The sequence below is a fragment of the Sinohyriopsis cumingii genome, unplaced genomic scaffold (assembly GCF_028554795.1).
Source record: "Sinohyriopsis cumingii isolate HCF-2022 unplaced genomic scaffold, ASM2855479v2 utg000792l, whole genome shotgun sequence".
NCBI classification, from domain to species: Eukaryota; Metazoa; Mollusca; class Bivalvia; order Unionida; family Unionidae; genus Sinohyriopsis; species Sinohyriopsis cumingii.
Window position 1 is genome coordinate 97,397 of NW_028315931.1, and position 14,214 is coordinate 111,610.

General features: G+C 33.7%; 1 protein-coding gene across 1 annotated transcript in view; it reads left to right on the top strand.

The window, feature by feature from the left end:
- Window positions 1-14,214, top strand: part of LOC149773235 (transient receptor potential cation channel subfamily M member-like 2) — a 48,245-nt gene that overhangs the window by 31,314 nt on the left and 2,717 nt on the right. The window contains exons 4-8 of the mRNA XM_089946564.1: window positions 5,161-5,317; window positions 6,638-6,815; window positions 10,273-10,436; window positions 11,314-11,512; window positions 13,797-13,903. Coding sequence (XP_089802690.1) covers window positions 5,161-5,317; window positions 6,638-6,815; window positions 10,273-10,436; window positions 11,314-11,512; window positions 13,797-13,903 — 805 coding nt within the window. The remainder of the gene's footprint in view (window positions 1-5,160; window positions 5,318-6,637; window positions 6,816-10,272; window positions 10,437-11,313; window positions 11,513-13,796; window positions 13,904-14,214) is intronic.

Below are 14,214 nucleotides of genomic sequence, written 5' to 3' on the forward strand. Positions count from 1 at the left end.
AATGCATAAAGCAGAACTAGCGACGAACGTCGATATTGAAATTATTATTCAAGACACGGTAAAGATTTTACATGAAGCAGCTTCTAAGTTTCTTCCCATAAAGAGGTTTTGCCCATATGCTAACCCCTACTGGAAACTATTAAACGTAAAAAAGTTTCACACGGAAATGCGGCTGAAACGCAGGGTATGGATTTCTAATGGTAGGCCAAGAGGCTGGGAATATATATCATATGCGAACTATAAGAAAGCGAAGAAATTGTTTGCAAAAGAATTATTGAAAGCTAAAGAAATATACGATAGAGAACAATTTAATGAGCTTGAAAAGGCTGCAGAGCTCGATATTTCTACTTTCTATAAGTTTATACGGAATAAAAGAAATAAGCGCGATTACATTCACGAAATCGAATCAAACGGAAAAATCGTACGCGATCACGACTCTGTTAGAGAGTTATGGGCAAATCGTTTTTCCAGTTTATCACTGCCTGACAATACTTATCTGTACGATGAAAATCATTACCAGATGGTCTTAGCAGAGGTCAGAAAACAAACTAAAGAAACCTATTCAAACTTTGATGAACTTGTTGATAAAATTCCCACTAGAGACGAAATCAGTAGTGCAATTAGCTCTGTCAATAAAGATAAGGCATGTGGCCACGACGGTACTGTTGCTGAGCATTTACTGTTTGCGGACCCTCCAAGCAGTGTACAATTACTTGAAATTATATTCACAAAAGTGTACGAGGCCGAGAAGTACCCGTGCCACTTTAAACAAGGTTTGGTTATACCAATATTCAAAGGAGGGGAAAAGAACAAATTAGATATGAATAATTACCGCGATATAACTATAATTCCAGTGCTTCAGAAAGTTCTAGAACAAATTATATATAGTAGACTACTTATATTTTCTAAGCAGATTTCTTTTCCAAATCCGTTGCAACATGGTTTTGGAAATAATTGCGGTAGTATCACTGCAGCGTTCTGTATCAAAGAATCTATATGCTACTATTTGGATAAAAATACTCCTGTCTATGCTACATTTCTTGATAATGCTAAAGCCTTCAACACAGTTTGGCATAACGGGTTATTCTACAAGTTGTACAGACTTGGCATCAAAGGGAAGACCTGGCGCATCATGAAAGATTCGTTTGAGAGAGTAACAAGCTCTGTTTTATATGCGGACAAGCTGTCCAAACGCTTCGATATTAGGCAGGGTGTAGGACAGGGCCGTATCTTGTCTGCCTGGTTCTTTCTTGTAATGATAGATGATTTGATCACGGAGTTAGATCACACTTTGCGAGGTCTAAATCTTGTTGATCTCCACCTGCCTTGTGTCTTATTTGCAGATGACACAACTGTAATGTCTAACTCGCATCATTCAATGCAACAGCTGCTTGATACAATTTCCGACTATGCGAAAAGGTGGAGATTAAGATATAATGCAGATAAAAGTTGCACCATCTTGTTTACTAACAAAAGAACGACTGGTATACCTTCCTTTATGCTCGACAAATCTCCAATTCCGGCAGTCAAAAGTAAGACGTATGCCGGCATACCTCTAAAATACAACTTAAAACCAAACGATGCGATAAAAGAAGCATGTGATAAAGGCAAACACTTGTTAAACTCTTTATATTTTATTGGTATCAAAGATGGAGGAATGAACCCTCTAACAAGTCTGAAGATTTGGAAAAGAATTATTCTACCCTCGGTCCTATATGGATGTGAACTATGGTCAGGTATCACAAACTCGAATATAGAAGAACTTGAGTTATGCCAGAGATATGCAGCGCGACGTATGCAAGCTTTCGATAAATATTCGCCTACGAAGGCAACGAGTAGTACCTTAGGACTCTGATCAATGGAAGCATACATAGATAGGATTAAATTTCTCTTTTTCAACCGATTGTGTAAGGGCGATTGGACTTTTATCTGGAAAAAGATTTTCATTATGCGCCTATGTCAATATCTGAACAACCCGCTAAAACAGACGGGATTTATACCTGATATTGACAAAATAACTAAGAAATATGGTATGGGAAGTGTTCTTTTAGACTATGCAGAAAGAGTACAAACTGAAGAAAAACTCATCTGGAATCGACATATTATTGATATTATCCAAATCCATGAAGAAACTACCTGGAGAGCAAATATGGAACTAAGGGATGATTTAATTCACTTCAGAAACATTCATTTGGACTTAAAACCAAGTAATATATGGTTTCTTGGGCGTAAATTTCCATCCATGTTATGGCCTCTCTCTGAAGTAATGAAACTATATATCATGCCTGTTGGTAAAGTTATGGTATGCAAACTCTGTGGAAAAGAGACTGACGACAGAGCGAAACATCTTATTTTAGGCTGCGAAATGCTGCTTGAGGAACGAAACGTTTTCTTTGAGAGAGTGATTGACTCTTTAGAAGTGAGAGACGGGGTTAACTTATTCAATCAAGAAGACGATATATTGTTGGAGACACTTCTTGGAAGCAGGGTTGACTGCATGTCGTCTATTGACGATGACGTATCAGATAGGCTCATGTTGGTGACCGCAAACAGCATAGCTTCATTCTACAATAAAATGTGTGCCCTACTATCAGCTAACATGCCCTAAAATGATATTAAAATTAAGTAGTAAATTAACATTAAATATAAACAATTAAAGGCCAAAGTCTTCTTGTCAAATCCGCAAATTTTGTTGTATGACAGCTGTTTGTGTGTGTGTTTATGTATTTGTTTATGTATTTGTTTATGTTTATTTCCAAGAGATTTCTATATGGTTTTCTGTATTTATATATCTCATTTTGTAAATGCATTAGTTGACGATGTATATATCATGCTTGCGTTCTCGTCTATGATGTGTCTCATAATCCTATGATATGTATAATATGTATCTTAGCAACCTGATATACTCTTTGTTGAAGAAGTAACTAAGTCATTTAGACAGTCAGTCATAGATAAATGCATGCACGCACGCATACGCGCAAACAAGTATACATATGCATAAATACATGCGTCATATGAAGTAAAAAAAACTACATATAGAATTACACTGTTATAAGTTTTTCATTTCATTTTCGTTACTATCTCGAACTTAATGTTAAGCACATAACACTATAGACGTATTAACTTTTCGAAATATTATCATCATCAAGCAACTGTTAAAAGATTAGTGCCTTGCTCCGCCAAATGACTGCAGATTTGCATAATTGCAGGCATTGAGATATTTCGTTTTGTCAATACGGTAGCTGACACAGTTTTACTTTTGTATTTTTGTCAATTTTCTGTTTTATTTTATGATCTTGTATTATCATGAGTTTGTTTATTCTGATGTAATCTCTTTTTAAAGAGGAAATAAAGTCAGTCAGTCAGTCAGTCAGTCATACATACATACATACATACATACATACATACATACATACATACATACATTGTCGTGGATTTGTGCATGTATATTGATCATCTATTCATACAATAATGTCATCCTTGACAGTTATACTGATATGGATCTGCTATTAAAACAGATAAACTAAATTCTCTTCTGAGTTTGCTCCCCAATACATACCTTACATGTAGGATATCTTTTTGTTCCGGTGAATCTATAAAGTAGCGCAGCCATGATCATTTCGTAATGGTTCAACAAATTTGTAAAATGTTTTGTTGTTGTTGCTGCTATCTTTGATGGTGTTTTTCATTTTTGTTTTAATATCTGCATTGCTTAATATGTAAGTATGCTGTTAGGCAGACATACGATCCTTTAGTAGTCTGATCAATGAAAGTTCCAATGATTGGATTATAATTGTAGTGGGCATTTAGGACGTCAGCATTTTAATTAATCAAACTGTAGGAATTGAATAGGATACTGATATCAGACAATTGAATTGTATACTATAGTATGTTTTTATCTATATCTAAAGACATTTTTATTTGCGAATCCATTTAGCCAGTTGGTTACATGCACCTGCCAAACATATCAATACAAAAGTACTCTATGAATCCGTTAAATCGTATCCTTATCAAGATGTGGCCATTATCCGAAGCAGCTGTATATAGTTAAACCTCAGAATGGAGATGATTTCCACAATAAAGTATGTATTTTGTGAAGAACATATTTATGGTTTTACAAGGGTAGACGGATTCTGCACAATTAACTTCAGAAAGTGTCCTGCAATATAATGAGCTTTTTTATTTTTAAAATGTGTCATCTGTATGGACTCAGCATTGGCATAATTAAGTTCATGCACATTTTGAATAATGAGAAAATTAAATTTTGTTTGCATTATATTACGTGTTTCTGTAAAGGTTAGAAAGAAGCAGAATCTTCGATCTCTACGGAATCACTTATGCAAAACTTATCACTTTATGTTCAATGCATCAATATTGTCTTTACTAAACGAAAACATGACAATAGTGAGCCTGAATGCATTGAGATCAGTAAGCGTTTGTATAAACTTTAATATCTATAATTACTGTTAATCTGTGAAGTATACCTCGAAATGTGTTTGGAAGTTAAGTGTCTATTCTGTAAGTCGAGTGAAGTGTGACTTTACGTTTGACATTTAAGGAAAGGCTCCACTTGCATGTGACTGTAGACTTAATCCATTCCTATGTCCCATGCATCACTGTAGTCAAATTCAAAGCTACAGAGTAAATCTATATCTGGAATGCAGACAGAAAGATGGCCTTGATCTTTCAATGCCGTATCAAGTTCGTTCTTTCCTCCCACTCGGGGAAAAACACGTGGTGTTGTCTATGAAACAACTACCACCTTATTTTTTTTTTGATAAATTGTCCTAGAAACTGTATGATGTTGTACTTAGCGCGAAAATCGTTCGCAGTGTGTTTTTATATAATGAAATAAAACCCTACATTCTAATAGTTTTAGAGAATGCATTGTTACGTAGATTTTATATATTTTGTTTTATCTTGTTTTATTTCAATTGTGAATGAAATTTGAAGGATTTATGTTCCTAAAGTTCTTCTGCAATTCTTTCAACATTTCAGTTTTATAATTTTATTTTAATAGGCACTATATATCAAATATTTTCAAATGTGATCTTAAAGCATATTAATACATTGTAGAGGGATATTAAGTTATCTTTATTAATCAACACTGCATGCTACCTTATCGTGCCACAATGCACAATGTGTACTTCTTTGTTGCAGAATTTGTAAGTGTGGGACTCTCAAAAAGGACCATGACACCATTCAAACTGCTAGAGCTAACGAAGAATGGAATGTTGATATGGACACAGTGCCTGTACCTACTAATGCCTTTGGGAAGATTCAGTTTGATGATGATGTAGCAAATATTGAAAGAAAAGTAAGATTGACTGTATACCAGTTGATCTCTCTCGCCGCAATTGCGACATGACACACTTGCAAAATTATGTATACAATTAAAACCTTGTTCTCTAAAATACAGGTCATATGTGTATTTATATGAAGATTACAGCTTTTGAAAATTTCAACAAACAATATTTTGTCTTAAAATTTTAAAAAGAACTTAAAGCATTGTGAAATAAATTCCAAATAGTCCACAAAGTTCTATCAAAAGTCCTAATGAATAACGTTCTGATTACGTTTTAGTGCTGTTCCAAAAAGAGATCCAACACTGTGTTGATATGCCTGTAGTCTTAAATGTATTGATATACCTTTGGACTGTGGTCTGATGATGTACCAACAGTCTTTTGATGAATCTGAATATGATCCACGATGTCTGAATGCAGTATAATTCCATCTTCATGATTTTTTCCAAGAATATTCTTAAGAACATTGGTATTCCACAGAATAGTATTTTTTAAAAACAATTCCAACCAAATCAATAATTGAGCGCAACAGTACTAATGATGTCTGCTTCAAATGTTATCGCATGGATTAATAATTGTTCTAGTATACAAAATTATAAAACACTGTATTTGACCTAGGTCACAATTAGTATTTCTTGGAACTACTCTGGTACTTTAATATAATTATCCATTTTAAGTCACACACACACACACACACACACATATATATATATATATATATATATATATATATATATATATATATATATATATATATAGTTACGCATATTTAAATTTTATTGTTTGCTAGTTTTTAATCATGTGTTATGTTTAATTGTAATTTGTAATTGACCTTGTGTAGAATCAGGTTAATTGTGTACATGACTGTGGTACAAGACACAATGGCCATGTAGGCATTCATAGCCCATTATTTCACTAACTGATGCAAAACATCATTTGTTATTTGGCAAATATATATATATATATATATATATATATATATATATATATATATATATATATATATATATATATATATATATATATATATATATGTAACAAATGAAATGCTATCTTTTGCACCAATCAAGCAATTATTATCTAACAAAGTACTGATTTGTAAGTAAACTTGTATCATAATGGTAATCAGCCTATTCAAATGATAACTATGTGCGTAATTTTAGCCGTATTATTTATTTATTTCCAGCTAGATTTCACAGTAATAAGAGATAGCCACCTATTGGAGGTTTATAGTTTAACATACTTGAACAAGGCTGTAAAATTATAATTAGTTCGACATATAAACAATCAAACACAAAAAGTCAACATATGCTATACTATTTTCAATTTCGCAGTTTGTCCGTGTTGACATAAAAACTGAAATGCCAAAGATGATGACAATGATGAAAATGTGGGGAATGGAAGAGCCAAACGTGATCATTTCTGTGACTGGTGATGAAGAAGACTTCAAGATGGACACACGTGTACAATTAGCGTTTGAAAGTGGCCTGATGAAAGCAGCATACAACATGGGTTTGTATTTAACATCTTGTTTAAGATTATTTCATACTTGTCCTATACATTGTAACATGATATTACACAAACATTCGTCTCATAATCCTTTTGATTTGTTTAATTATCTGACATAAAATGCATTGGCGAGAACATTAACATTCATCAGTGTGGTTTGGTTGGGGTTGCGGTAATATAATACAAGAGAACCGGCATAAGTCATCAAGCCAAATAAAAAATGTTTGCTAGGCCATTAAGCTTTTCTGTCACTTTGTTGAAAAAAGCAAATAAGGAAGAGATGAGTAGTGGTAGTGGTAGCACTGAAAAACCAGGTGATATAGGGTTCCCAGGGCACCTGTTTATTAAATAGTTGCTAAAGACAATTATTGAAACATTTGCATATTGATAGTAGGCCACAATCTATTTTATGTGGGAAACGGCTCATGTTGATTGCCACAGGCGTCTGTAAACTTAGAATGGTTCCCTCGGAAAATCAAAATAATCTCATTTTCAGACACTAAAATAGCTTAAAGATGGTCTTTAAAGTCCAAATTCAATATGGTAGCCAATCCCACTTATAAACAATTCAAGATTATAATTCTTTTCAGATATCCTAGAATTTAAGTTATGTTAAATATTAGGAATACATGTATCCTTGAATATGATTGTCAAATCGTATTATACATTTTGCCTATCAACATATTAATGCTTTAAATATCCTCTAATATATCGTGAAATCATATTATCAAGTTCAGGTGCCCTCAAACTTCGTTGGTAAATCGTATTAAATGTCATAAAACTTCCAATGTTTTGGTTACAGCATACAAATATTTGATGTGCTTGGCTTGTATCATTAACTCCTCTAATACACTTCCGTATGTCTATATCTGTATCATACATTTTAAGAAATAGAGTTGTGAAAAGGAAATACATTAGCCAACAAAACATGATGTTAAAAAATGGTACATATCTTGTAGTTTATGGTGACTCCCATGCCGAATTTAAGAAAAACTCTTTTGAAATTTTTCATTATTGCCAGTAAGAAGCACTCAATTATGAACAGAAAAGCCTTGATCAGCCTTATTTCTCACCCCCTCTCCATTACAGTTAAAAATAAAAAATAAGTATAAAATATATTTACAATAGATACAAAATTAAATTAAACAAAAATGAAAGATAAAATAAAAATGACAGACTGGCATATCTATATATATATAACGAGAACATTAGAAGTAAATCATAAAATCGGCCAACCTACCTAAAGCACGTTCATGCAGAAGGTGCATAAGATAGGGTTTAAGGAAACATGAATTATTTCCCCTCTTATGTTACGTGTTTAGGCTCGAATAAGCAGTAACACCGGAAAGAGTGAAAGGAACAAGATTTCAAAAATAGGATAATTTATTTCCCTGTTAAACTATTTTAAAAATGAAAAAAAAATATTAGAAAAGAATCAAATCGAAAGATAATCCAAGAATAATCCAAGAATAATATTTTGAAGTCCAAATAATAAAATGTTCTATTAAATTCAAGTTCGAGTCCCGACGAAGAATCCAAGATGACAGTCGATGTCGTATACAGTAACGTGTACTATGTTGAAAAGTTTACAGTTCCTTGTAGAAAAACAATAATTAATCCTCCGGTCTTGGAAATCCAAATTAATTTTTTAAGTAATGTCTTTGTTTAAGAATTCTTTATGAGCACAAACAATTTACAGAGAAACGAATTAATCTTTTAGAATCTGAAAAATGAAAATGTAACTCAAAAACTTAAAACTGGTTACAGCAGAAGAAAACAACTTGACAAGTGATCATGTTTACATATAAAAATTACGTAGCCCCTGTATGTTCTTGATAAAACCCAATCATGTTGCTCAGACAAAATCCTGTTTATTTGACGCTCAGTCAAGGCCAGAAACAGTTTATTTTATTATTAGGCATTTATGGAAAGATTTAGGTCAAACTGAATTTTCTGGAAAATATCATATTCCGAGCTAACAAAATTACATTAAATTGACAGGTAAAGAAAAGAAAAAGATTGCAAAACCCACAAGCAATCAAATCAAAACAAGCACAAATTAAATCAAATTTAAATTATATCAAAAATACGTGACACCCAATCTTTAAGGCTTTAATAGGCCCTATTGCATCATACCTCCCAAATGAGCAAGGAATTATGCATTTATAAAAGGGTTTAATTCTTTTGAACAAACTTATATAAAATGTTTGAACTGTATAGTTTTTTTAAGAATAAAAGATCACAATTGATTGTCGACAATTGTAGTGCCTTTCATTTGTCCTTGGATAATTTATTTCCTGCATGCAGTTAGGAGAATTCATACTTTATTTTCCACCGTCTTTTTTCTTCACCCACCATGTGCGTTACAGTTTTTCACCTCACATCCACACTCATTACTTATATGGAATAGGACCGTCTGCACCGCTTACGTACACCACTGGCATGTGCCAATAATAAGTTGTCTTTCCTCTGTGGAGCCATTTGCTTTAATTTTTTCCAATCATTCGTATTAGCATTATAATGTTTCCAATTAATTTTAACGTGATGTTAATACATTGAAAATGATGTTACTGGAAAAAGCAGCAGAGGTTGGAGCAGGCATCTCAGTGTTTTATTTCGACGCTTGATTGGTATGGGGTACGGGTATTTTGAAGAAAGTGTCCGGTCGCGAAGATTCTTTTCCTGGATTTATGGTGACCATAATCAGTTGACAGGGATAATCATTTTCAGGAGGATCCGTCCTTTTGTCAGTAGGAGTATACAAAATGATTTTTAAGTTGGGCCCCTTCCGCTGCTTGAACAAGTGTAACATTATTGGATGATTATGTGCTAAACGTACTAGTGTTAATGTCAATCAATGGCACTTGTGACTAGTTTGTTATGGAGTCCGTGCGCTCAGAAGTCAGTTGTACCAGATGCTGATAAGCTTGGTTCAAACTGATTTTCCAGTAAAAATCAACGTGCACTGCAACAACGCACAGTTGTAATTGCAATCATCAGATTTGTTTCAAATTCAAATTTCAATCGGTAACATCATTGCCGAAAACGTACGTATATATTCCATTGTTAAATGTTGATAAGTGATTAACCATTATATCCTAACAGTTTATTTTTTTACCAGAATTGTCTTTGTGCAGGCCAGTATTGATCTAGAAGCATCATAGGTTTTAGACAAACCCTGACTAAAGGGTCTGACAATGATCGGCTCAAGTAAATACATGTTACACCAGAACTTCCTCTTTCGAGAATGCTTTCTTAGTATTCTGCTTAAATCAGCTAATTCCTCCAAATAAAGGGTTTGACGTGGCGACAGTTGTATTCTGTTTAATGTGATACACTAATAGTATTGTCAGGTAATAAAGTAATTCCAATTACTTAGCATTGCATGGAATTTTATTTGTGCCTTTTGATTTTCAAGATATAGATGGGACGTAACATAGCACAACTACGTTTCTTTCAGGTGCCTGGATTATAACTGGAGGGACCTATGCTGGTGTTGTGAAAAATGTTGGAGAAGCAGTAAGAAAGAATCCAATGAACACTAGAAATCGGAAACCAGCTGTTGCCATTGGTATAGCACCATGGGGAGTCATTCAGAACAGAAGGGACCTGGAGCTCAAAGAGGTGATATTATGTGTGATATGATGTTGTTTATCCATGTAATTTTTAAAATAACTATTAAGTCTGTTCACTATGTTCTTTGTTGCATGTTTATTAAAAAGTGGGAACTTTTACTGTACAAACTATCAAACGTAAATAGAAGATTTTTAAAAATAGTTAGTGTCATTGGCACTATATAGCCAAATTCGTACTGATGTGATAATTAAGCCCTATAGATACACACATACTGCTCTGCCATAAACAAGCTGATACTCAGAATATAGTTAATTTAATTGACGAAGATATGGGTCTAAACGTCTCCACGCCTGCATTAATCCATTTACTTTTTCTTTATAGGAGAATATAAATTTGCTTTATTCAAATTTAAATGACTAAATCGATTCTACGTTTGTGAACCAATGCTGGCAGACTCTGGCATCAAGCCCTGTATAGGATGCCAGTCAATATCGGTTAGACCACGCGAATATAATGACACCTACACACAAATATAATAACTATATTATCCCTAATTTACAACTGCCCTAAATAGAGCTTGATCAAGGAATTACATCACTGACCTTGCAGATACTCAGTCTAAGTATCTCATAATCCTAATTCCGCCATTCTAATTAATATGCAATGATATAAATGATATATTACAAAAATACCGTAAATCCGTTTTGTGTGCTTCAAAGTTCATTTTCAAATAAGCAATTAAAATGACTTTTCTGTGGAAACAACATAATTCTTTTCTTCTTTGTTAGATAATTAGTCAACCCTCACTTTCTCAACCATGCTAATGTCTGCATAACATAAAAATGATAAATTCAGAAGAAGAAAAAAATATCAGTTAAACAAATGGACGATTTTTTATAACTTGTGATACTTTATCTTGATATAGGGGACATCTGAGCCTGCGAAATACCATATCAACGGGAAGCCAAATTCAAATGAGTGCTTTCTGGACCCAAATCACAGTCACTATATTTTAGTGGATGATGGAATCCAGCACAAGATTGAAACTGAGAACGATAGTATCAGTGATTTCAGGGTTCGACTGGAACAGGCAATATCCAAAATGACAACAGACAAAAAACATGGTAATGCTCTTTCTTGATATTTAATAATTTCCTGCATCCAAGCAATGTCTGTCTGTAAAGAGTGATGACCAGATCTGCCATCACTTAATCACATACAAAACAAGTTCATTACTGAGAATGGTAAGCAGACAACGAAAACTTTAAAACGTCTGGGTTTCAGCTTTAGATTTTTTGTTGACCAATCACAAACAATGTTATTTTTGTAGTTCATTAAAAAAATTGGCTGATTAGGGAAATTCACTCTCACAATCAAGTTAAAAGATTTTCTTATATTCAGGTCTCATCTGACATCACATTATCTATACGTATCACAGTTAAATGTACTTTTTTCGCATGTACTGCTCATTATTTTTAATAATAATAATAATAATAATAATAATATTATTATTATTATTATTATTATTATTATTATTATTATCAGTGGTAAAAATGTAACGTAGAAAAAGAAGAATTTAGTATCTTCCGGTCTTACTAGGTGCAGAAAGGTTCAACATATTCTGGAGATGGAAGTTAAAATAATTTCAAGGAAAAGATAATATTTTGGGACATATTTATTCAATTTCATCTCATACTTATATTGTCATGATAATGAAGAGATATGCATTCGTTCTAATGTACAAATTCAGTCCTAAACACTGAAGTATAATTTCAAAACTTAGTTTAAAGATTCCGATCTTATGCAATGAGCCAGGCTGAATGTAAATGTTTGGTAATGTAGGCAACATCTATAGTTTAAAATTATTTGTGTCATGTTTTATCAAAATATAAAAATAAATTCACACATAGAGTTTGTATGTTTAAGAATTGCTGTATTTCAAAGTCTTGGTTTCTAAAATGTTTAGACCATCATCATTCCTCTTTGTTCAGACTGGTACTTCGGGTCTTCACGGCTGCTCTCTATCTAGGGCTATCTGTTATTCCACCTTCTTTCAAATGGGGATGGTCTTAAATTTGGTACAGAGTGTTCTACACAAGTCATGGCTGATCATTCCCTTCTGCGTTTGCCTTCAGGGTTCCAGTCCAGGGCATGGCGTGCTATGTCCGGCTGGACTCTCGATAGGGTATGTCCAGTCCATCTCCTGTTGCGTTCCTTTAAGTTGGATATTTATGTATATAATGTCATTTGCCATAATTCCTGGTTCCTGATTCAATGTGGCCATCTGATGTACAGGATCTGTTGGAGACAAGTAGTGACGAAAATCTGTAGCTGGTGTTTCAAGTTTGTTTGTCTCCCGGTCTCTGCCATATGAACCAGCGCAGATGAAGTCACTGGAGTTGAAGTTTTGTTTCTCCAGTGGCCCGAGAGTGCTTGCCTTTGGAACCCTCATCTGTCCTCCTGACTTGTTAACAATGATGCCAAAGTATTGGAACTTAGCGACATTCTCAATAGCATTTCGTATGGTCGGCAGGTATCTCTAGGCTGTTAGTTTGGGTTCGAGAAAATAAGCTCCTTAGCTGCATGTGCTGGAGTGTGTGCCATCAGACTAATATCATCTGCAAAGACAAGTCTTCCAGTATATGGATCAGGGTTTACTGTATTCGTTGTGGTCTATTCGCACCTTTATCACCCAGTGTATCATTAGTGAGAAGATACATGGTGATAAAAGCATCATTGCTTGCATACACTAAATATAGTATAGGCATTGAAGGTGGTCCCAATTATAGGCTAGATTACAACATTAAGAGAATCTATAAGGTCCTCCTGAGTTGTGCATTATATATCGTTACTATAATATGAGTTATTTAACAAATATTTGTTTCACTTATATAATTATCTATTGCTTCTGTGTATTTCTTATCAGCAACTCACCATGCCCAATTTGAGTATTTCTCCTAAAATATAAAGATGTCATGATGCCTTTATAAATAGCATATCACAGATAAAATAAATCTACACCATCGAGTTGAGCTGTATATACTCCCTTCGCTAAATTATGTATTCTTATATTCCAGCATTTTAAAAATCTTGCAGTGCCAATAGATGTACATCCTCACACTCTCAAAAGTTTCCGATATCATATTGTTGGAGAACACAATTGTGACGTTCTTGGATTACTTTTTGGTTTAACGGTTATTCTATCTAGCAAACGTTCCGATCCAGAGGAACGTCTCAGGACCTTGTAATTTCAGCAGCGTGACGTTTAGTCTGAGGCAACTACATGAAAAGGACAAAGATTGATGTAAAGTAACGTGTTCGTGGCATATCATATATGAAGTTAAAGTATGCCCTGTAAGCATGCTGTGTTGAATGTAAAATCTGTGTTTCTTATACCATTCATTGCAGATGTCCTACCAGTACTTGTATTAATAATGGTTCTAGGAGGACGAAGTCGTACATTGACGACAGTTAATAATGCTCTGAAGGACAATACACCGGTTGTCATTATAGAGGTAACAGAAAACTGAATTGTATATAAATTATAACATTTAATACTGCAGTTACACTAGAACAAGATGAATCAAATGTGTATCACCTAGACCGGGATCGTCTGCATAGAAGATATTCTTTTTACTGTAAATTTCAAACAAACATAGTATAATGTTGTTCAGTTAGAGCAATGGTCAACCTAGGTCTACATTAATTGCATTCGTATGCAAATCATGTATCGTTATATCTGATGTGCGTGTTTAGTAGGCTTTTTTGATTGAAAACTAAACCTATGATGTTTACTACAATAAGGACTGGTTGTTAAATCCTTGAA